This window comes from Octopus sinensis, linkage group LG9, assembly GCF_006345805.1.
Source record: "Octopus sinensis linkage group LG9, ASM634580v1, whole genome shotgun sequence".
Classification (NCBI taxonomy): Eukaryota; Metazoa; Mollusca; class Cephalopoda; order Octopoda; family Octopodidae; genus Octopus; species Octopus sinensis.
Genome location: NC_043005.1, coordinates 1,677,983 through 1,702,651, shown reverse-complemented (window position 1 = coordinate 1,702,651; position 24,669 = coordinate 1,677,983). Strand labels below are relative to the sequence as shown.

Here is a 24,669-nt window from a genome sequence, read left to right as displayed (position 1 = left end):
TATTTGTTGTTGATCTATATTACATAATAATTAATCTTCAAATGTCCTCTTTAACATACATTACGTTATGTAATGATGAAACCCAATCTTAAATAATGACATTATCATATAATGTGTTGCATCATCGTTGGGTTTCACTAAATGGGAGAGTCAGAATGTCAGAATCGGTGGAGCATCAGACAAAATGCTTTGTGCAATTTACTTCCATTTCTTTCTTTTCTAAGCTTTATTCCTGCTTTCTGACATTGATCTTTCCTTTTCTCAATAACAGAAGTACCAGTCATGTACTTAGGTGAATATAAACTACAGCCACACCCCCAAGTATATCGTTATTGACCCACATGTCCTCCCTGTCTCCCACCCGTCTCCATCAACCATTCTTTGTTCTGCTTAGCTTCTGTCTCCTCCTGGAATACATTTGTGTCTCTCTTCAAATTGTTTTTTTCCCTTTCAGTTGGAAACTTCCAAGTGTTGCTGCTTCAATAGAATACCATGGTTTTTTATTGATTCATTTTAATCAGTGGTAGACTTAACACACAGCCTTGGTGAACACCAGCACTTGGTCTTTGGCTGTTGTTGTTAGAGGAATTCAGTCTGTTGCAATTATTTGGATTAAACCATTCCTACCCAGGTTGAGATGGTTTCAATGGATAGTCCCCTGCAAAGTTTATTCCTGGGCATTTGAGAGAATCTAGGTCCCATGTGCTCCTAGTGCTTATTGTTCTTGCACATCTGCCACATACAAAGACAACTTTATCTGTTAATCTACCTGTGATTCCACTGCACCTCTTATGCAGGGTGGTTGGCATTAGGAAGGGCATCCAGCAGTAGAAACTCTGCCAGATCAGATTGGAGCCTGGTGCAGCCATCTGGCTCGCCAGTCCTCAGTCAAATGATCCAACCCATGCCAGCATGGAAAGCAGATGTTAAACAATGATGATGATGAGAATGATGATGATTTATAAGACGTCTCAGGTGTGTCATGCTTCAGGTACCAGCAGAAGTCAGCCAGCATAGCTGGGCCCCATTTTCCCTTGTACCTGTTTTCCATTAACGCTATATCTTCATGGAACCTCTCTCCATGTTCATCACTCACATCTCCTGCATTCTCTGGGAAGAAGGACAGATGAGAATGAAGAAAGTGTATCTTCAGTCACATATTGCATCCAAGATCTTGGGAGCACTTGATTAGGTCCTCCACTGTACTCCTTCACTGGGCCACTTGGTGTTTTCCCAGAAGTCCTTTGCATATATCTTTGAATGCATGGCAGGCCACAAGCTCAGTTTCATCCATTGTCACCCCAAAGTCCTCACCAGCCATAAGTGAATGAATTTGGGGGCCTACAAATATGCCCTCTTTAATCTTGGCATCACATATTTTAGGGAAGACCGTCTTGACGTACTGGAAACATAGCTTGTTATGTTGCAGCACTTTGGTAAATTGCTTCATTAGGCCTAATTTTATATGCAGTGGTGGCAAAATGATTTTCTCGTTCTTAATTAGTGGCTCGTGATTTACATTATGGCATCCAGGCAACATAGTTTCCTGAGGTGACCATTCTGAGCGTACATAAGCTTCTCACCTGGCCCTACTGTCCCACTCGCAAACAAAGCACATAAACTTGGTGTATCCAATTTGTAGTCCATTAATTAGGGCTGCTACTTTCAAATCCACACAAATTATCCACTCATTCTCCTTGTAACTTATGTGTTCTAGAATAAAAGCGAGCTTCTCATATGTCTCTCTTCAAATGACTGAGTGAGCAATTGGAACTGAAGGCATGGTGTTCCCAATGTGCAACAGAATCGCTTTTATACTGTAAAGGGATGCATCTGTGAATAACGTCCACTCATTTGGTTCATAGGTCAGCTCAAGGGCATTGAATGGGTCTCTAAGATTATTACAATAAAATCTTGTTGTTTTCCAAAGTAAAGGATTGCTGTAGATAGATCTGCAGGACGCTTCCTAAATACTGTAATTCGAGCATCGTTATCCAACAGGTTCCATTCTTGCAGACGTGAGGCCAGGACTTTACTTTGTTGCTTAGTAAGTGTTAGATCACGAATTAGATCATTGAGTTCAGGTTGGGTGATTAGGTCTGGTTTCTTGTCAGATTTACCACAGATTTAGACCCATATAACTATAATAATACTGAGTGTACTTTTATAATTTCCATAGGTTAGGTTGACAAATACCTTCGGGACACCCCATTAAAATTATATCAAAATCCTTTCATAACTTTTACAGTTTCCACCCAATCGTGTTTGCACTCAATTCCTACAGAACTGTCAGTGTACTTAACATAAGTAAGATGGTCATTTACAAGACACTGAAGAGTCACAGGACGAAACGGATGTTAAATTCATGATCTACACCCAAAATACCCCGAGAACAGGTTATTCTCACTTCCATCTTTTTGCCATTGTTGTTTGTCCAAGATAGGTGTGTGCATGTGTGTGTGTTCATTTGTTCTTCTTCTTACACCTATTTTTTTATGCCAGCATGAGTTAGATGAATACATATAATTGGTGTTCTTCCAATCACTAGCCCTTACCTACCTTTTAATTAAGGGGCTTTTCATTCCACTCCATTAATGCAGCTATTTGACAATTCGTTGACAAGGAATGTCAACAAACCTCAGTGTTTCTGTCTGATGAGAAACCTCCATCAATGTCACTGAACAGCTACTTTATTCTTGGAATGTGATCATTATCCCTGACTCCACTGATGTATCAACACAATTTCCACTTTTATAAATAAGAACTTTTGGTGAATTTAACGAGAACAGAAAACTGCGGCTGATTTCATTTTGTCTACGGAAGATATAGTGGTTGTTTTTTTTTTCCTGTGGATTTAATGAGTAACGGCCTCTTTGCTGAAGAAATCAACAGACTCAGTTGGATATTTCTATGTTGTGGATCCCAAAAAGTATTTGTGGGAAAAAAAAAAAACCCATCATATTTACAGATTTACCAATGGAAGCAGACAATGTACAATTGTTCTTTTGTTTTTATCTTGCTGAGAGAGTAGGGGGGGGGGGCAATATAGGATTTTTATTTCCTTCAAACGAAGCCACTCTTTTGGAATATAGCAAAGCTATTTCTTTCCAAAATCTGCAGGAAATTTTAGAACTGACATTTATATTTTCTCCAGCAATGGTTTCCTTTGTCGTTTTCTGATATCTTTCTCTGCCTGTAAATGACATTTTTGAGAATATTGTCTTCCTCTCTGGAACATATGAAATATATTTAACTTACATTGTTGAGAACAATTTCTTTATTCTATATCTTTATCCTGCATACTAAGAATTCGAGGTCAGAACTGCATACTGAGAATTTAGGATTAGTTTTGCTTAGAGAATTGATCTGGGCAGAAACTAAAAGCACAGATCTTTCCAAAAGATTGTCACAGTGTGTAGAGAATGGATGTTTCAGGTTGGCTCAAATTATAAAAAACAAAAAAATCATTGATTTAAAGGTTCTTATGATTAACTTCTCCAATTAATGGTTTTGATTAGGGCCGCAGAAATTTCACATGAAACCAGAACAAATGTGTCATGCTAAAAAGAACCCCCAACAAACACTCACAACTAGATAATAATAACATTTACTCTTCAAACACCTCAACAAATGCCGTTCCACTCACCCAAACGTTTTCTTTTCTTTCAGTGTTTCTGTCTTGCCATTCATCTCCCATTTGTCTTTGTGTCTTCCTGTCTTTTTTAGTCTGCTATTCACTACCAAGGGGCCAGTTGCCAATCCACCAGCAACCTCCTCACCTAACAAATATCATCACAGACACACAGCACTTTGTATTATTGATAAGTTCTCTTCTAACCAATCCTGACCAGATCGATATTCCTCATTTCATGCCTCTTCCTTATATTAATTCATATTTTATCCTTTCTCATTCAATATTTGACAAAAACCTATGGATAGTCTGCAACCATATTCACTCGTTTTATCTTAGATATAAAAAAAAAAACAGGAACTAGTTTGCTATATATTTACATGTTATCCTGGCCACATGTTATAAGCTGGCAGAATTGGGAGCATGCCAGGCAAAATGCTAAGTGGCACTTTGTCTGCCCTTAAGTTCTGCATTCAAATTCCACTGAGGTTCACTTTGCCTTTCGTCCTTTCAGGGTCATTGAAATAAGTACCAGTCATACACTGAGGGGAGGGCTAATGACTTTCAGATCTTGTGCCAAAACTTCAAACCAATAAACTTACATATCCTCCTTATGCATTCTCACTCATCTTCTACATTGGTTATGTATTTATATTCCCATATTCCCATATTTGTGTTTCTTCATTTAAATGTAAATCACAGACACATGTAGACTCTGTTCATGTATGCGTGAATGCAGATTTTCTTGCAGGTGTGCACACCCATCATTATACAACATCACTACATGTAAGCATACATCTACAGGACCTTCCATAGAAACGCATCTGTATAATTGCAATTATTCCTTTCTTTCATATTTGTATAAGTTTCATACAAGCATTCATACACACACACCTCTCTCTCTCTTTCTCTCTCTCAAGGTTAGGCTGAAAAGTTCATAGGCTGACTATGAAGGATTGAAGCTAGAGCTGTGAAATCTTGCAGGTATTGAGTTGAACTCTTCTTATTAATAACTGTGTTGTTTCTTTCCAGGTAAACTGACATCTGATTGTTCAAAGAGCATTTTAAAAGTAACTAGTACAGACTTCATTCAAAAATCAACAGAATTTACCACCATGGTGTTATCAAGTACCTGCAGAAAAAAAGGGTTTAACAACCCCCAAGGACATTCATGCTGATACAGTGGCTACATTAGGGGCTGACACTTCATCAACAGTACAAAAGTGGGCAATGGAATTTAGGAGGCGAAGGGAGAGTCTTGAAGATGGCGCAAGGTCTAGACATCCTGCAACTGCCACCACTGAGGAAAAAAACATTGATCCACCACCTGCTAATGGATGACAGGTGATTGACTATAAATCAAATGGCCAATGTTATTAGCACATCCCATTAAGAGAGCATTCTGCACAATGAACTTGACATGGTGAAGGTTTCTGCTCAGTGGGTGCCACGTGTTTTGACACCTGATCAGAGTTGCACCTGGTTGATCACATCACAACAAAATCTGACATTGGTTGAGGAAGATCCAGCTGCTTTCCTTGAATATTTCCTAACCCAGAATGAGTGTTGGGTTAATTACTTTGAGTCAGAGACAAAGAGACAGTGCACACAGTGGAAACACCCAAAGAAGGCCAAAAATGTTTCAGCTGCACAGAAGGTGATGGCCTCAGTTTTTTTGCAATGCAAAAGACACTGTGTTTATTGGCGATCTTCAAAAGGGCCGCACTATCAATGGAGAGTAGTATGAGAGCTTGCTGGGCAGTTATGAAAAAGCTTTCATTAGGACAATGGTTCATCACACAAGTCCTTGGTTTCAAAGGCTGCTGTATGTGACTGTGGATTTGAACTGGTTGACCACCCTTCTTATTCTCCTGATTTGACCCCCATCTGATTATCATCTGTTCCTCAAGATAAAAAAAAACACTTGCCTGTGATGATGATGATGATGTCATGTCTGTTGTTGATGACGTTTTTGACCAACAGGGATTAAAGTTTCTTCACAAAGGGATCCAAGCACTGCAAAACCGATGGAAGAAGTGTGCAAACCACATTTGGTTACATTCCATGAGAGCATCTTGGTCAGCCTATGACCTTTTCAGTCAACCCTTGTGTGTGTGTGTGTGTGCGCACGTGTACACAACTGTCTAATTTAAGTAACAGTTTCAGAAGTGCTTTTCGGTTTCAATAAAATTATCCATAGATGTGTGCATGTGTGTGTGTGTGTGTGTGTGAATATATGTGTTGTGTGTGTGCCTGTATGCATGTAACTATATCTGTGACTGTGTATATTGCATATATGTGTGTGTAAATGCAAATATTGAGATAGAGGCAATAACTTCTGGCTGGAAAATGTCAAAGTAGTCCAGTCGTTAGCAGGTGTCTGAGTGGTGCAAAGGTGTCATCCATCAGGAGTTGAGCATCTTGTTTCAACATGAGGAGGTCTGATCAGGCGGGAACCTGGAATGTTTTCTCTTTGAAGAATCACTGTCCCTGATGTCTTCTGAATTCATCTGTTTGCAAGTTGCTATGGTGGCCCTATCAGAGGTGTGTTGGCCAGGGATGGACAAATCTCAACTGGTGGTTACACATACCACTGGTGTTGGCACTCTGATGGCTGGCATTGCCAGTGGCCATAGTAAATGCAGTGACCAACAGGCTGGTTCCAACAATGTTAAATTAAAAACCTGTCAATGAGTGTATTTCGTGGTTGAGGACTCAACATTCTCTGGGTGTCATTTTCTCAGTTGCAGAATAAGTTATGACTGCCATGAGGGAGACTCCTACACTCAGTTGTAATGGAGAGTATCCCCAACAGGAACACGTCGTTGGTCATGGGAGATTTCAATGCATCAACTGGAATTGACAGACTAGAATATGAGAGTGTTGTCAGCCACTTTGGATCTGATGTTAGAACTGAAAGTGTGTGAAACTCCTGGACTTCACGTTGCTGGCTCCTGCTACTATCATCCTGAGATGCATCACTGAACTTCTCAATATATTAGTGCTTTCCTGTAAAACGTCTGCCTCTTATACCAGTGCCCAGCTATCTACACTTCTATTTCCACTGAGCCCCATTCACTTGTGCTCATCCCATACCTTAAAGGTGGCACTTACACTTTGCAGCTCCTCCTAATCCTTCTCACTCACTCTTCTAAACGTGAGTAGCCACATGGTTCCTCTACACCAATTCTCTTAAACTGTAATCCTTCACCTCCCAGCATAAAGCCTCATCCCCACTCCCCACCTTAGAGGCTTGTAGTTCTTGCAAGCTGCAGGGTGACTTCACTGCTGGTGTCACATAAAAAAAGCAGCCAGTACACGCTGTAGAGTGGTTGGTATTATGAGGGGCATGTAGGCATAGCAACCATGCCAAAGGTGACACTGAAGCCCAATGTAGTCCTTGAACCCATCAGATCCTGTCAAACTGCTCAGCTCATGCCAGCATGGAACATAGATGATGATGATGATGAAGATGACAATGAGGCATTAGGACATCTGTATGATGAGATGCCCCTTCTTCAATGTGGACAGAGCTTATAGAAGAGGGAGAAGAATGATGAAAACATGGGGTGAAGTGGTAAATACTGATCTCATGAAGGGATGTCAAGGAATAGGGATGAATGGCAATATGTAGATCTTGAGGGATCTAAGTCCTGGAAGTACTGTCATCATCATCATCATCATCATCTAACATCCATGTTCCTTGCTGTGTGTGTATATATAGGTGTATAGGTGCAGGCATGGCTGTGTGGTAAGAAGATTTCTTCCCAACTACATGGTTCCAGGTTCAGTCCCACTGCATGACACCTTAGGTAACTGTTTTCCACTACAGCCTCAGGCTGACCAAAACCTTGTCAGTGGATTTGGTAGAAGCAAAGTCCATCACACACACACACATATGTATATGGGGGTGGGAGGTCTTTGAGTTAGTCCCTCACCACTGCTTGACAACCAGTGTTGGTGTTTACATCCCCATAACTAACCAGTTCGGCAAAAGTGACTGCTAGAATAAACACCAAGCTTTAAAAAAAGAACAAGTACAGGGATCAAGTCATGTGACTAAAACCCTTCAGCCCCTCTCAGTTATAGGGAACCTTGGTCTCCCAAGTTGCAGAGCAACTTCACTTGAGCTGGTGAAACATAGAAAGCACCGACCCACAATGTAAAATGGTTAGGAAGAACATGCAACTCGGGCAGACTGTGGAGGAGGATGCCTGGAAAGTAACAAAGGCTGTTGCAGTCTTTCTGGCTCAGGTTCTGAATGTGTCTCATCCTTACGAAACTACGTCCACACATTGAGAAATTCAACTAAGGACACTAATATCAAATTCATGCATTCACTAAAAGTCCAGTTCTGTAGAAACACAACAAATCGTATAGTGATGCTCCAGCATGGTCACAGCACAAGCACTGGCAGTAATAAAAGTATAGACAAACACACACACACATAATTCTGGTTCCCTTGACACAGTCAAATCATGATGGCAATAGTTATCTCCCCTGTTGATAATGGTCTAAGGGAGATAATTTCCCTGAACTGTATAATAAAAATTATAGGCAAGGACAGTAATGATGTTAAGGTATTCAAAAGATCAGAGCATCCGGGAAAACCCTCCAAAGGTACGAACAGGGAGGAAAGGGAAGGCGGAAGAGGCAGTAAACAGGGCTATCGGAAAACTAAGGCACGCAGATATAGTCGGAGCGACACAAGAAGCAAGAGCCGGCCTAGGGTCGCACAATTTCAGGCCATTTTGCAAGAGCAGTGTAAAAGAGATGAAAGAGGCAGTGGTATACAAAGTGAGAAAGGAGGAAGAAGAAAGGCAAAATGTACATTTGGCGCAATGTAGTCAAAAGGGACAGTGCCTGAGATGGGAGGAATATGTGATCAGCCGCAGAATATCATGGAAGGAACTTTGGGCTTGGGAACAAGCAAGAACATCCTTCCTGTTCAAGTCTACCTTCGACGTTCTACCCTCACCAGCGAACTTAGTCCGATGGAACATAAAAACAACCGATGAGTGTAGATGCGTAGAGAAAGCGACGGTCAGACATGTTCTGTCAAATTGCAGACTAGCACTAGAAAGATATACATGGCAGCATAATCAAGTCCTCGGCGTCATTAAGCACAGCACTCAAGAAGATCGGGAGGTACAATAGGGGAGAATACCCAAAAGTAGAAAAGCGCAGGAAAGTATACTTCCACAAGGCGGGAAAAGGTTATAAAACCAGGCCTACAAGTAAAGTATACGAGATAGACGAAAGATGGAAGGGAAACTGGGAGGTGGCCACGGACTTGGAAAGACAAGTAATATTTCCACTAATAAAAACAACAAAAAGACCGGATTTAGTCCTATGGGACAGAGACCGGAGAATAGGAATTTTACTAGAACTAACAGTACCTTGGGAAGAGAACATCGGCAATGCAGAGGAACGAAAGAAGAAATATGAAAAGCTAATCGAAGAATGCAGAGAACAGGGATGGAATATCAAATATTATCACCTGGCAGTGGGGGCTAGAGGCTTCATTGAAAAAAAAATGACAACGCTTTTCAAAAGAAGATTTGTTTTTTCTAGCCCCGAGTTGCGTAAACTAATAAGGAGAGTACAGGAGGCGGTCGTAAAAGCCAGCTTCTATATATGGCTGAAGCAGGAAGACCGAAAATGGCTTGAAAGTCATAAACACGCCGACGGGAAATAACATCATTAGGTGAGACAAGCTGACTGACAGGTGACAGTCGTTTAGAAAAAGCGCGGGCTAAAACTACGCGCCTTCACTAGTCAGTTAAGGTGAGACAGTGTCACGTGACAACTTGCTAGGACTGCCTGCTGGAGCCTAGCGGCAGGTATTTAAGGAGAAAATTTGACAAGACAGTCAGTCACCGGCTGACACTCGCTAACGATACATCGAAGAGGCCAGGGAACAGAAGAAAGAAGACATGCTCCCAACATCAGAGCTGAAGACACCTCCGAAAGGAAGGGGGACCCGCCACGTCAAAACGGTAGAGGAGTAAGGGCCGAGACCGGACGTGGTTCCTCCTGATGATGTCTTGAGCTAACTGGATCCTGTAAAGGAGCTGTTGTGGTAGCAGACCACGAAACACGGTTGTAATTCCTCCCCAAATTAGAGAGGAATCCATAGAAATGTTAAGGAAATTTAAAGCTTTACGTGATTCTCTTGCAATCGCTAACGATAAAATAATAATTGATAAATATATTGTATAGGTTGATAGATATATCCGACGTGGTTTGTTGGTGGAGGTTTCACGATTCTCACCACACTTTCTATTATATCTGATGCCAATGTATAAGACCTAATACATTAGATGGACGGCATCTGGCCTAGATTATTATATGTATAGATCTATCATTTTCAAAAGGTAGATTGGTTTTAGAAAACAGTCACAAAAAGCAGAAGTAAATCATTGATGGGGTACAGGATAAAACAAGAGAAACTGAGAACATTCCAGTCACTGTTGCACTATAAACAGCATGGAAGGAGAGGCAGGTGCAATGGGAGGAGGAGGAAGAGGAGAAAGACGAGGAGGAGAAGGAGGAGGAAGAGGAGAAAGAGGAGAAGGAGAAGGAAGAGGAGAAAGACGAGGAGGAGGTAGTTGGGAAAATATTGGATTGGTCAAGAGTCCGTTTGGTTTTCGTCTTCACTAAACTTCAAGCACCCTAATAAGTAGCTAACTGCAGTCTGTCACACTCATTAGGTACTCAACACTTGAAAGTAGTTCGATGCAAACTTGCAACGAGACTGTATTTTGTATGATAAAGATTACTCCGGAAATGAAGAACCAAAGCAAACTTAATCGACGTCTCGTGCTTTTTTCTATTTTTCAAAAACAAAGGCAAGAATGCGGTGAAAACCAGCAGGAAGACCTGCACTGTGTACTGATAGGATGCTGTTACGGAATATGTGTTAGAAATGGTCTTCAATATTTCGATTGGGAAATTTTTTTGGCTCAAGATGCACCTCGCTCTGGCTGGTCAACAGATTAACAGCAACAAAATGAAGGAGTCAGTTGACACAAATTCCCATTATGGGGCCAGGGTGATAGCAGATATTCTCAAAATACCCAAATCTAATGTAGAAAACCATCTGCATCAGCTTGGTTACGTCAGCAGACTCGATGTTTGGGTCCCACATCAATTGAATGAAGCTAAACTTGCCCAAAGGATTTCCATCTGTGATTCGCTGCAGAAACGTAATGAAAACGATCCTTTTTGAAGAGAATGGTAACAGGGGACGAAAATACTTTGTCTACAACAATGTGAAGCACAAACAATCATGGGAGACCTCTCCAAAGCAGGAGTTTATCCGAAGAAGATTATGCTTTCAATTCGATGGGGATTGGAAGGATGTTGTCTTCTACGAGCTTCTTCCCACAGACACGACCACAAATTCGGATCCGTATTGTGAACAATTGGACTAATTAAACGCAGCGATCCATCGGGAGCGTCCAGTACATACTAATCATTAGAGCATTGTCTTTCATCCCGATAATGCCGGACGCACCCTTCTTTGCCGGCGCAGCAGAAGTTACTGGGTCTTTCATATTGGCTTCACCCTACGACTTCAGGTTTTCAACTGTTTCAATCTCTTCACAGTTCATTGAATGCACAAATCTTCAACTCGGAAGAAGATATGAAAATTCGCCTGGAAGTGTTTTCGCCAGTAAAAACAGGAAACACTTTGCGCAGGGAATAATGGATTTGGCCACAAGATGGTAGAAGATACTGGAACTAAATGGTAATTATATCATTGACTGAAGAAATCCCTTGTCTTATTTTCGCTTAAACACCCGAATGGACTTTTGGACCAAGCCAATACGTCTCCAGTGGCAGAGGATAGTTTTGTGAAGATACTGTGGAGTAAAATAGAATCTGAAATAGTCTAAACAGATTCATATTTCACACAACAAAGAAATTCTGAGCAACCTGACATCTGTCACACGATGGGCTTCCACTAAAAATTATGAATAGAACTGCATAAAGTTATAACTATATTAGGAGTTACAGTTTCATTTTATAAATATACAGAATATACAAGAATTATGTCTATTTCGTATCATAAATTTACATCTCAAAACCTTTCAGGCTTCACACATACACAAGGAATTACATGATCATCACACACACACACACACTTTAGATAAGAATAAAAGAACATCACAATTTTCTTCCTCTCCTAAATGAACAGAACTAATCGACCATTCCTTCATTTACTTTTACGTCTGTTTTTCAATGCTAGCATGTGTTAGAGTATACCATACACGTTCGTTAGCTTCACCTCACGTATTTTGCTCAGTGGAGACGAGAGACAAATACAATTCGTAGCACATACACGCTTTACTCTCTTCCTTTTATTCTCCCTGTCCTGCAGTCAAATATCCATGGAATCTTCCTTACCGCAAGGCCTTACCAGTGCATCTCGTACACGTCTTTAGTGGTGGCCCTAATGGATTGTAATACTTACTATACAACAAAATTGAAAAATAGTCTCAACAACATACATTTGCGATGTTTTTGCTTTTTTTATTCTTCATCTTTCTTTATAAAAGTTAATCATATCAATGACGTCCTGACTCTTAATTATTGCTAATTAACAAACAGGTTTCCCAGACAATGAAGATACCAACAACATGAATAACCATTGCACCACAAACTGACCAGTTTTTGGTCAACTTCACAGAACTTCTGTTCCCGACAGAGGTGAGTTATACAATATGGCAGCAGACGATTGAAGGAGTCTTGACATGGGTAAAACAGAGCTATGGAGATCATATACAACTTCACATCATTCACTTGGTTATCTGATACCCTAAAACCACAAATAGGGTCTTAAGACAGAAAGTTCTTTTGTTTGGTTGGTTGGGTTTTTTTCAATTTGTTTAATGCTACAAAATTCATTCTGTTTAGGTTTTAAGTGCTTATTAAAAAAAAAGTCATTCTAGAAATGGTTCGTGGAACTCGACCGAATTCTTAAAATAAATGCTACCCTCCATAGTTACTTCCCTTGTATTTTTACTTGGAGCTGTGAACGTTGTCCCGTAAATTTGTTCAGATTCTATTCTAAATTACTAGTTAATTATTGTTGTCATATTCAAAAAGACAATAATCTAGATTAAACGATTAAATAAGCCATTAATTGGCATGTTAACTTTTGAAGTTAGCAGCCTTCATAAAATAGGTAAATATAGTCCAATAAATCGACAAATCTGAATAAACCTTTTTTTTTAAATCATTCTTGTAATTAAGAATTAATTAGCACTGCAACATGTTGATTATAATGAATAAGGCAGGTTTTGGGTTCTACAACATTCTTTGTTTGTTGTTTGTAAATCTTGGTTTTATATATGAAACAGAATTTTAAAAATTGAATCAATTTAACATCTTGGGGACTCTGCGACCAAATTCCATTGGTGTTAATAAAACAAAAGCTATAACATCCATTCACCTCATCCGCTCCGGCTCCACAATTGCTACAAAAACTACATCGTCATCTTTTATCAACTTTCATGGTGTATAGGTATTGTCAATTGAATTAACTCCAGTCCATTTGTTAATTATTCGATATCTTTCGGGGAGACGAAGAGTAAAAGTGACCGTTGTGAATTTTTTCACTAAGGACGGTCGACAGTCATGTGTTTTGTTTTATATCCTGTCGTTGACATCTCAACTGAAAATTCGTTTGTGCGCACGATTCAGATTAAACGTGTTTTTGGTTAATTGGGATGGGTCGTAAAACAGGAATTAGCACTAAATACACGCTTTACTGTCTTTATTCTAGTGATCTCTGTTCACGAGTTAAATGCCATAGGAACCCGCTTTGTTTTTTAATGAGGCAATAACAAGTGAACGAAAGACAAAGGTAATAGTTACCCACTTAAAACGTGTCATCATTATTTCAGAGAACGTGACTTATCAAGATTTCTAGATATGACCTTATCATTGTACGATGGAATATTCTAGAAACTGCGACCAACACATTTCTTTATCTTTCTCAGTCAACAAAATAACCATCCGTTATATTTTAAAATTGTTGGTTTAATTTCTTTCGGTCACTTTCTGCCCAAACCACTTTGCTCCAATCTTGAACGCCAGTCTTCTAGAATTCACTCTCTGCCAAAATAGATTTGGTTGGTTCTAAAACATGAACAGACGTTAAGAAATCTCAAGTTTTTTTGGGTTTTTTTTTTCAGAAATAAAAGCCATCGTTATCCTGATTCAAATATTATTGGCTATTTCTTTATAAAACCAATTAGTGTGAAATTTGAAAAATTGAGGAGAAGGGGAGGTTGAGGTGGGCATTTTAAATTTGGAAAAGGTGATTTTAAAGAAATTTCGAAAACGTTCAAAATTTTAAATTGTGGTGGGGATTTTTTTTTCTATATTCGTAGTCTCCAACATAGGAATACGAAAAATATTTTTCAAACAAATGCACTTTCCCAGGAGGGGTGCGATTCTGCATTAGCCCCCAAAATTTAAAGGAAGGAATTGATACAGCTGACCAATATAAGGCGACAAGCTGGCAGAATCGTTAACGCGCCAGACAAAATGCTTCGCAGCATTTCATCTGTCTTTACGTTCTGAGTTCAAATGCCACCAGAATCGACATTGCTTGTCATCCTTTGGGGAGCGATAAAATAACTACCAGTTGAAACACTGACTTGCCCCCTCCCCCTAAATTGCTGGCCTTGTCCCAAAATTAGAAATCATTTCACAAATACAGTCAACATTATATATATTGTATATCATTTATCAGCCCTCATTTTCCTACCATAAAAAGCAAACCAGACTTCGGCAGGATTTGAACTCAGAACATAAAAATTCGTTGCAAATAGGTACAAGGCCACGGATGTCTTGGGTTAGGGGTGATGTTACTTGTCTTTCTCAAGTGTTCTTAATGTTTGAGGTTAAAATATTTAGCACCAAATTAGCTCTGATCGAACAAACTTATGGTCAAAGATATTCCATAAGAAAACATCTGGTTTTCAGGAAAAGTGTATCTAAGGCTTTGTTAACCAACGTATTCTTCATTTCTTTTCCAAAACGGTCGAGTGTAATTTGAGGGAGATTTGACTGCTATTTCTAGCAAGTCTAGTGACCTTATAGAGGATCCTTCATTGAATACTTGTGTAAGGGAGGTCATTAAAAGCTGAAATTTCAAGGCAATCTAGATTATATATTCGGGGTATTATACCCGAATCTCTATTTATGGACAACGCAGGGGGGGGGGGGGTGCTCCTATTTATTTCATTAACATCGCTAATTAATAAATTATGTAGATCGGCTCCAACGGGATAATGATGCCACATACTTATCATATAAGAAGGATGACATTTTACAATTATTTTAAGTGCCACAAATAAAGGAAAATGGGTTTTAACCGGGAATCGAAACCGGACCGCGGCCTCGGTTCGCGACGACCTTCGATGTTATGGATGGATCTGAGACGGTTAAAGACATTTGCCTTTTTCTATATTGATTTCTACATTGATTTCTATATTGATAAAAGAGATGAGTAAATGCCGGTATATCTACCTGAGCAGTATCGGACATGAAACGGGTGAAAGGTCCCAAAAGAGGGAAACACTTTGAAATGCCGGACACACGTCAGCGCCATTTTGTGCTGTAAAGGGGACGTAACTCTTAACGACTTCAACCTGGCACAGAGTTAGCGTTCTTGTTGTATTCCCCAAACATTTTTGTGGTGCAGTGTCAATCACTAATATCTCCCCATTCCGTAAAAATATCCAATCGTTTCCTCCAAAAATCATTTGATTAATCTCTTGGTAATTTTGTTTCTTCTATTCTCGTGAGGGCCATTATACCAGAATCTGGCAAACCAAAAACTGGTCTTATTCTCTTCAATCATATTTTCTCTTCCAGCCTGTTTTCTTATTCTAGCTTATCGAAAATCTTCTTGCCTGTCATCATCGTTCATATTTTGCCCTCTTTCTTAATTAACAATTTTCAATCTTCCTCATTACCTCTAACTTTGTTCTCTGTCAAACGGCTCACACACACACACTCTCTCTCTCTCTCTCTCTCTCTCTCTTACTCTTACCATTCCCTTTCCACGGACTTTTTACACCCTAGGAATGTATCATTACTACTTTTAAAAGACATTGGTTGTCATATTTTCCTACAATGAGAGAATCCATTATCATCATCTTTTTAACTGCACCAAAGAGATCATCACTAATTGTGAATCCCTTTGCATTTGTAGTAATTATAGGAAGTTGGGGCTAATTGTGCCTTTATTCCCGATTACAGATGGTGGGAATATGACATTGCTTCCTTGATATGAACCCTGACTATTTCTAGTTTTGTTGAAAGATGTAATTCCATCACCTCATTGGAAGAGGTTTCCAAAGTTTATGTTCCTGGTGTCAATACACGTTTAAGATGGGCGTGGGATAAGTTTTCCGGTTGTTGAAGTCTGTATGTGGCAAGGGAAAAACAAATGAAGATGGCTTCATCTGAACATAAGTAAGTGTCATTGGAAGAAAAAGAATTGTAAATGCACAGAAGGAATAGCATGAGTGACATGAACAAGCCAGAAGGTTACATCAGGATTGAGGCATTGAATCAGAGAATGCTCATTAGAGCACACTGCAATGGTACATCCCAACAGGGGATTGCCAACCCAAGATATGAAGCAAAGGACGAATATCACTGAAGGTCAGCAAGGCAAGTAAGTTCTTGTACCAAGCACAGTGACAGGCTTTGTTGATGTCCAATACAATGACCTTGCTTCTGACACCAATGTCGATGGCAACTACGATGATATCGAGATGTCAAGTAGAATGATGTTTCAAGTACGATAGAACAGCCTTCCCAATACATGTTCGATAGGTGAACCTATCTACTAGCTTTAATGAAATAAAAAAAGATTTAATCAAAATGTAAAACAGACTGAATCCATTATGTCAGATGAAAAGAGGGGACAGTTACAGCTGAGCTGCCAATTCAAGGATGAATGGAAGAAAGTGATGTTATTTGTAGTTGAAAACCATTTTTCATTTTCCATTTGTCACTCTTTATATTACTGCCTTGTAAATCCTATTGCAAAATATTCCAGAGCTATGAAGACAGCCTTTTTACACTTCAATTTGGCAATAAATTATCTGTTATTCCCCTCCCCTTCTTTAAATTTAATTATATTTACAGCTCATAAGATAATACAGAGTTTTTTTTCATCATGTCAAGATATAAAGAATGTACGAGGGACGTTCAATAAGTAATGCTTCTGACCCTCTTGTAGTTGTTGCATGTGCAATCATTTATATCTCTATAGAGTAAGTGGCAAATTACAGCTCTGAATTAATTGTGGTTTCTGATTTACAGGTGTTTGAACCAAGTCAAGTGTGAAATGGAGCCTGTTGAGTGTCGAGCAGTGATCCGGTTTTTGTATTTGAAAGGACACACACCACGGGAGACTTTTGATGAAATGAAAGTAACTTATGGTGATGATGCCCCATCATATGACCTTGTAAAACGCTGGCATCGTGAATTCAAACATGGTCGGAACTCTGTGGAAACAGCTCCCAGATCTGGTCGCCCCTTCTGCCATTGATGAGGCATCTGTCCGTCAAGTTGAGGCTGCCATTTTGGAAGATCAACGCATAATTATTTGCCAAATAGCCCATGAGGTCAAGATTAGTACCGGGTCTGTGGAAACTATCATTCATGACCATTTGCATATGCAAAAGGTGTCTGCCAGATGGATTCCCAGGTTGCTCACGCCTTTCCAGAAGCAAGAACGCGTTGAGTGCTCGAGGGTGAATTTGGAGATGGGCCAAGAAGATCAGTCAAAATTTTTCAAAAGACTGATTACACAGGATGAAACCTGGGTCCATCACGATGATCCAGAGACCAAATCCCAGTCAATGCAGTGGAAGCACCGTGACTCACCCCCTCCAAAGAAGGCAAGGGTGCAGCCCTCCGCTGGCAATGTCATGCTCACAGTCTTCTGGGACCAGGACGGAGTAGTGATGACAGATTTCCTGGCAAAGGGTACCACAATTGCCAGGAGCCTATTATTCTTCACTTTTGAGGAAATTAAGAGAAGTTATCAAAATCAAGAGGCGGGGCAAGATCAGCAAAGGCATCCTCCTCCTGCAGGACAACGCTCCAGTCCACAACTCGCTTGTCGCCAGATCAGAAGCATAGGCGTATGGCTATGAACTCCTCCCCATCCCCCCTACTTTCCTGACCTTGCACCCTCTGATTTTCACCTCTTCCCAGCCATGAAGTTGTTTTTGGAAGGAAAGCGTTTCCCAGATGATGCAGCCTTGATTTCTGAAGTCACGTTGAGGTTGGAGGACCAAGCTGGGTTTTTCTACAAAAACGGTCTCCAGAGTCGCATCAAACGATGGGAGAAATGCGTAACTCTGGGTGGTTCCTATGTAGAAAAAGACTAATAACTGTGCCAAGTTTCGTTGCTCTACTGCTATGGGAAGTGGGTTAGGGGCATTACTTATTGAACACCCCTCGTAAATATTGAGAGACATCCAAACTCAGAGGTAACCAAAGATGCTGAACAGAAAACTAATAACAGTAAAGAAATAGTCAATATAGAATCCCTCATAACTTCTACTTCCATTATGTTATTGATACCATAATAAAAAAAAATAAATAAAACAATAGCTTTAAAATCCTAGTATATTTTTTTTTTTTTTGTGGTTGTTATATCACAGTGAATGGAAGGAAAGGTTTATGGTCCTGGCCAAGAAAAACCCCAGCAAACTCCTAACCCAAGAATATCAAGGAAGGTACCCTAAAAGAGCTACTACACCTCACAAGTCTTATGCTTCCACGTAACCTCGCTGCTCGGATCAAACTAAGTACGCATCCCAGAACGATGGACATTTCTAATGCTGTAAATTCAACAAGAAACCTATCAGAGCAACCAGTAGTTTTCCGGTTCAGATCCTCAGCCGTTCCAGTAAAAAAGCTTGGATACGATACCAGTTGTTGCTGGAGAAATTCTCACTGTAGTTTACATCCGAGACTAAAGATTGCTGCCCAGGGATGGGGAGAGTGGGTGGGGAGCTGTTCGGTCTTTTGCCACTGCACAGTCCAACCCTGTCTGCCGTGATGGAAAACTGGTTGTATCCAAACCACATTTAATGCTGAGGGAATTGGTCAGTGCTAAGATGAGAGGATAATGGCAGGAGTCAGAGAATGTTTTCTGTAGACTCTTCTTCAATGGTATTTGGGTTACTCAGAGATCTTCAATCCTGGCCTGAGGGAATAATCAGGGAAAATCGAATGTGGCCATTCTTGTAGATTTTGCAGTCAAGTAGCAACAAGAACATTCTTATCGGTTGATAAGATTTTAAACTCTATGACACAAACTAATTAACTGACCGTAAATAATAATAAATTAGTGAAAACTCATTTACATAAATAGTTGTTTTTTTTTATATTCCTTTATAGCTTAAAGGATTTGATATAACTCTGATAAAATTATTTTATTTTTGTTTTTGTTTTACTTTTCATCAAATAAGTTATTTATCAGTAAATAATGAAATATTCAATGAATTCTTAAAATGATAGCTTGCCACCATTTGTATAAAAAGACAAAAATGTCATTTTTTCGTGGAGATAACAGAAAAGTTACCAAAATTTTGATGCGAGTTATCTCCCATGTCCTGTAAAATATCTGAAAGTTGATTTATACTTCTAGATTCTAATTAATATTAGTTAAAATATAGGTTATAATTAATATTATTTAAAATATAGGGCGGCGGCTTAGCTGGCAAAATGGTTAGCATGCCGACCAAAATGCTTTCTGCCGAGGTCGACTTTGCCTTTCATTTTTTCGGGGTCAGTAAAATAAGTACCAGTTGAACACTGGGGCCGATATGCAATCGACTTGCCCGTTCCCCGAAATTGCTGGCCTTGTACCAAATTTTGAAAGCAACAGTAGCAGTGATCACCATATTCTTGATACATTGCGTGGGTCCCCAACAGAATTTCTGAACACGAATTCAAAATGTTCAATCAACCAAACTCAGTGAATTCATGAATAAGTGGTTGAATATCCCGAAGGCACATGCAGGGGAGATCGGGTCTAGTTGTTACACGGGTAAGTTGTTACAAGCCGATTGTTTCCAACTTCAAGAAATAGTTGGCACTCGGGTCTCTACCTCGTGAAGTCCAACTCCATAGCATCATGTCTGCACATGTGTATTGCACTGGCGAGCTGTCACCAGGAAAGCTATGGCTCAAAAAAAAACGATTTTTTACTCCAAAGCACAAGTGGTGTTACTTGAAGTAGTCTGTGGCTCATTAGGAAGTGTTGGAAGTTGCCTTCGATACATTAAGGTGAATCCTGGATGCCATGCATTGCTAGTACTGTGTACGAGATAATCCCCAGAAATCCATGGTCGGGGCTAATAGTTACAGTGTATCAACTTACCCCTTCTATTTCAGTTTAACACACCATACCTAGAAATTACAAAAGGAAGACAACAAGGGTGCCAGAAAAGTTGTGGATGAAAAGAAATCATTACGGGATGTTGCCAAAGATTTCTAGGTAGGTTTCAGACTCATTAGATATGAAGTTACTGGTATCCCTTACACTAACCTTTTAAGACATTAACAGAACGTCAGCTGTACCAAAAAATAAACCTCCAGCTTCTTTATGTTTTCAGGTGAATTTCATGACGCTTCAGAGATACTGCAAGAAAATAGGGACAGAGGCGAAAATAGCCAGTATTGGATATGCATCTCCGCGTACAGTTTTTACCAAGGAGCAAGAAGACTTGCTTTTGATCTACATCCTTAAAGCTACTAAAAATTACCATGGTCTGATCCCTTCTGACATTTGAAGCCTTGCTTTTAACTATGCGAAGGCCAATGAAATCAAGTGTCCAGATCCCTGGTCTGCCAATGAATTCGCTGGAGTTGACTGGTTCTCAAAGTTTATGAAGCGGAATTCCAACTTCTCCGTCCGAACCCCATAAGCCACAAGTTTTAATTGAACTAACGTGGACTAACGATAATCTGACAGTGGTGCTTGACCGCTACAAGTTTGAGGGCCATGTCATCTACAACTGTGATGAGAATTGTGGCAGAGAAAGGAGTGAAACAAGTAGGAGCGATGACTTCCGCTGAGAGGGGGAACCTGGTGACAGTCTGCCTTGCAGTAAATGCCAGCGGTTATGCAACACCACCAACGCTAGTGTTCTCGAGAGTCCACTTCCGTGAATACTTCATTGCAAATGGGCCAACAGGTTGCTGTGGATCAGCAAATCCAAGTGGATGGATGAAGGAGGCAGATTTTCTTAAATTTCTGGAACACTTCGAGAAGCATACTCTTTGCAGCAAAGAATATCCTGTCCTCATGTTACTTGACAGCCACAACTCCCCTATCTCGTTGGCTATCATTGATTTCTGCCAAGACAATGTTATTGTTCTGCTATCATTCCTCCACACTGCTCACATTAGCTACAGCCACTCGATCGGAGTGTCTATGGTCCTCTTAAGAAGTATATGAATAGGGCGTGTGATGGATGGATGAAATCGCACCCAGGTAAAACGATAGCCATTTACGACATCCCTGCGATCTTGAAGTAAGCCCTTCCACATGTGTGCACACCAGTCAACATCCAGAAAGGATTTCAAATGAGTGGCATCTGGCCCTTTAACAGGGATCTCTTCGGTTATGACAAACTCTTTCCAATTTATGTCACGGACCGCCTTGCTCCAAAACAAGCTGAAGATCAGTCTGACATGCAGCCAGACAACCAGTCAGACGTTCAACCAGGCGACCAGGTCAATGAACAGCAAGACGGTCCGACAGATCAACCTACACCAGACCCAAGTTTTCATGCTGGTGTTGTTACAAGTCCAGAGATTTTGCGCCCATTAAAGAAGCCTTCTCCTCAGGAAGACAGGTCGAGATCATGGAAGTGGCAAGAGGTGCCAAACAGCCATTCTAACCCTAACCCCCGTAAAACAGCGCATTGTGGAGGAAATAAACGAACGGAAATCTAAACCAAAGAAGGCAACTGGTACAGAAAAGGCAACAAAAGGGAAGAGAAAGTCAACTAAAACAGGTAAAGGCAAAGGGAAGCTGTCTCGCAGCAAGCAAGTCGCCAATTGGAAATGCTGTGTCTGCTCAGATTGGTATTCCAACTCCCTTCCAGGTGAGGAATGGGTGCAATGCATGATCTGTAAAGACTGGGCACACACTGACTGTACCGATGGAGGACAGGACTTTCTGTGTGATCTGTGTGGTGAGAAGTTAATGGAGGACGATTCCGACTAGATGCTAAATGTAACAATGGGGAAATTGGCTGACGGGAATTCTCAGTATCACAGTGAGGATATGAGGTGGTTCAAAGCACAGTTAATTAATTAAAATGATACTTCCTGGAATCAAGAAGCAGGAAACATATTAGTTTTAAACTTTGTTGTTAACATAATTCCAAGTTATCAACAGTTGTAACAAAGTACCCCAGTAAGTGCCACAATGTACCCGGCACTCGGGGGAAATTGTTACAGCTGATACCACCTCATCATTAGAAGCTGTCTAATTAATGTTATGTAATTTCTGTTTTTTGCTGGTGATAACAATAAATGGTAGTTGGTAGTTTGTCCATCGATGCGACAAAGACCATCTAGTCATCCTGGGGTGGGAGTGAACTTGTTTTGTGAGTCCACAGATGGCTAGTGAGGCCAATCTGCGCCTGAAAGGGTCTTTGACAGTGTGGATAGGGAATAGTAGCGCCTGCTACAGGGTTGTTAGCTCTGTTCTTCCTGGCTTGTCTGCGGTCTTCTGCAGCAGTAATCCTATTGGTCTCGCATGTGTTGGCACCCTTGAGGACAGCTGATCGCCACCCTTCTCTGCTCCCAAGTGTCAGGGTCTATGTTGAAGGCTTTCAGTGAGGCTTTCAGTGTGTCCTTAAAGCGCTTCTTCTGGCCGCCGTGTGAGCGCTTTCCCTTTTGCAGCTCGCCAAAGAACAATCTTTTTGGTAATCGATCGTCTGACATGTGAGCACGTATCTCGCATAACAATAAATAAAGATGTTTTACTAATTAAATCTAAAAAGAAACTTCAGATGTGTTCATTTATGTGGGTGCCTAGGCAAAGAAAAAACCAAATGAAAATATGTAACAACTAGACCCGTGTAATTTTCAGGCGAAATCAGCCAGGCACACTTTCACAAGGTTGGCCCTTTGATAGGCTTCCATACAGTTTTCTTTGAGCCAATTTACCTCTCACAATAAATGGATTGCCTCGAGGCTTTAGAAAATGATATTTTTTAAAAATTTAACTCCAGGGATTAGAACACAGGACCTTGTTATTGTAAAACAAGCTTCTTAACAATCCAGTCATATTCCATCCTACATCATATGAATGCATCTCTCTCTCTCTATCTTATCTCTCCCTCCCACCCTCTATCTCTCCCTCTCTTTCTCCCTCCTTCTCTCTCTAGCTGTGTGTTAAGAAGTTTGATTTCCAACCAATATTTAGAGATGACAAACATGAAATAAAGATTTGATTTGAAGACAAATTTTCAATTCACAAGAAACTGTTCCTCTTGAATAGTTGGTGCTGGACAAAACATGGAGAGTGGGTGGGAGGAGGGATTCTAGAAGATTGAAATTCTGGGGAAGAAGGACTGGTTGTAGTGATTAATGTGAGGCTTCGAGCAACAAGACTTGAATTTGTTGGATGAAAGGAAGTGAGAGAAGTGAATGAGGTGGGCCTGGGTGGAATTAATACAAAATCAAATAAGTTCCACGGTGCAGAGATCAGCAGAAAAGACAGAGAGGAGACAGCATATTTGTGCCCCAGGGGCTGGGGCTGGTCACAAGTGAGATCTGCCATGTTTGCACATGTAGCAGTAACATCACTCCCACATTTAATGTTTATACTTCCAAACAGAAGACTAAATCATTGTGTTTTTATTACTGAAGTGGTAAAGTGCGATCATATCATTAGCATCAGCTGAAGTTAAAAGGGATGGGAAAGCAGATGAACCACCAAATCAATGTAATTGCTGCTGCTGCTGCTGCTGCTGCTGCTGCTGCTGGAGGAAATAGTAATAATATTACAATGTTAATAAACATTGGATTTCAATGACTGGTTCCAAATCCCTTGCTTAGAACACTCCTACTTATAATTAATTTTTTTCACTGTATTTTGACTTTACTTTCTAAGATTCAAAGAGATTCAAAGCAAATTGCATTAATAGCTTCTCCTAACAGCCCTTACAGCCAAACTTGTTGGTTTTCCATTGAAAAGAAAGTCTTGTCACATTTCAAGAAAGCAACAAATGCTTATTTGTTCTTAATTGATTATATTTAATCAAAATAATATTTCCTCTAAATTTCCAATCTAAATCTTTTTCTTATTCTTGAATCTGAGCAGCGCATAGCAACCAACCCTGACAGTAAGTTGTTCTGGAAATACGTACGTTCAAAGCAGAGACCTCACTCTCCAGTTGGTCCTTTTCACAATCCCCACACAAGGCAAATCCCTGACAATCCCAAAAGATGCGTAGAACTCATTGCTGGATGCTATGAATGGCATTTTTACTGTTGAAAACTAAAACGTACCATCTCTACCACCTCTGACACCAAATTCTATAACAGCTTTGGAATTTACACCTGCAATACTGCGACGTCACCTTAAGAATAAATGCAACTATGCCACCTTGGTCTTGATAGTGTTATGTACCTGCTTCTCTATCTTGCTCGAGACATTGACTTCTTGGAAGCTATTCAGAGACATGCAACCAAGCGAATATCCTCCATCAGGCATCAACCGTACCCCGAATGCCTTGCTTTCCTGGGTATAGATACATTGAAGCTCCGACGTCTGGCAACTGACTTGTTAAACATCCACAAAATTATTTACCACCGTGCCAACAACCACCTTGAGCTCCATGTGTCTAACACACGTGGCCATACCCACAAAGTCAGAAAACAGCTCCCATGACTTTTGGAATCATTTTTTCACCTTCCGAGTTGCACGGAACATACGACCTGCATCAGTTGTTGGCTGCTGA

The 24,669-nt window shown here is 40.3% G+C and overlaps 2 protein-coding genes across 2 annotated transcripts in view; one reads left to right on the top strand and one right to left on the bottom strand.

Annotated features, from left to right (window-relative positions):
- The window catches only part of LOC115215758 (succinate--hydroxymethylglutarate CoA-transferase), a 61,610-nt gene extending 46,332 nt beyond the window's left edge, over positions 1–15,278 (bottom strand). The window contains exon 1 of the mRNA XM_036505721.1: positions 15,179–15,278. Coding sequence (XP_036361614.1) covers positions 15,179–15,260 — 82 coding nt within the window. The 5' untranslated portion in view covers positions 15,261–15,278. The remainder of the gene's footprint in view (positions 1–15,178) is intronic.
- A 5,412-nt stretch (positions 15,279–20,690) lies between these two features.
- On the top strand, positions 20,691–21,146 carry LOC115215757. The gene has a single exon (XM_029785054.1). It carries the CDS (start codon positions 20,691–20,693, stop codon positions 21,144–21,146), a length of 456 nt encoding a protein of 151 aa, XP_029640914.1.
- Positions 21,147–24,669: the final 3,523 nt, after the last annotated feature.

What these genes read in the sequence shown, in the direction of transcription:
- LOC115215757 (XM_029785054.1), top strand. Translation starts at nt 20,691, where the DNA reads ATGTCATCTACAACTGTGATGAGAATTGTGGCAGAGAAAGGAGTGAAA.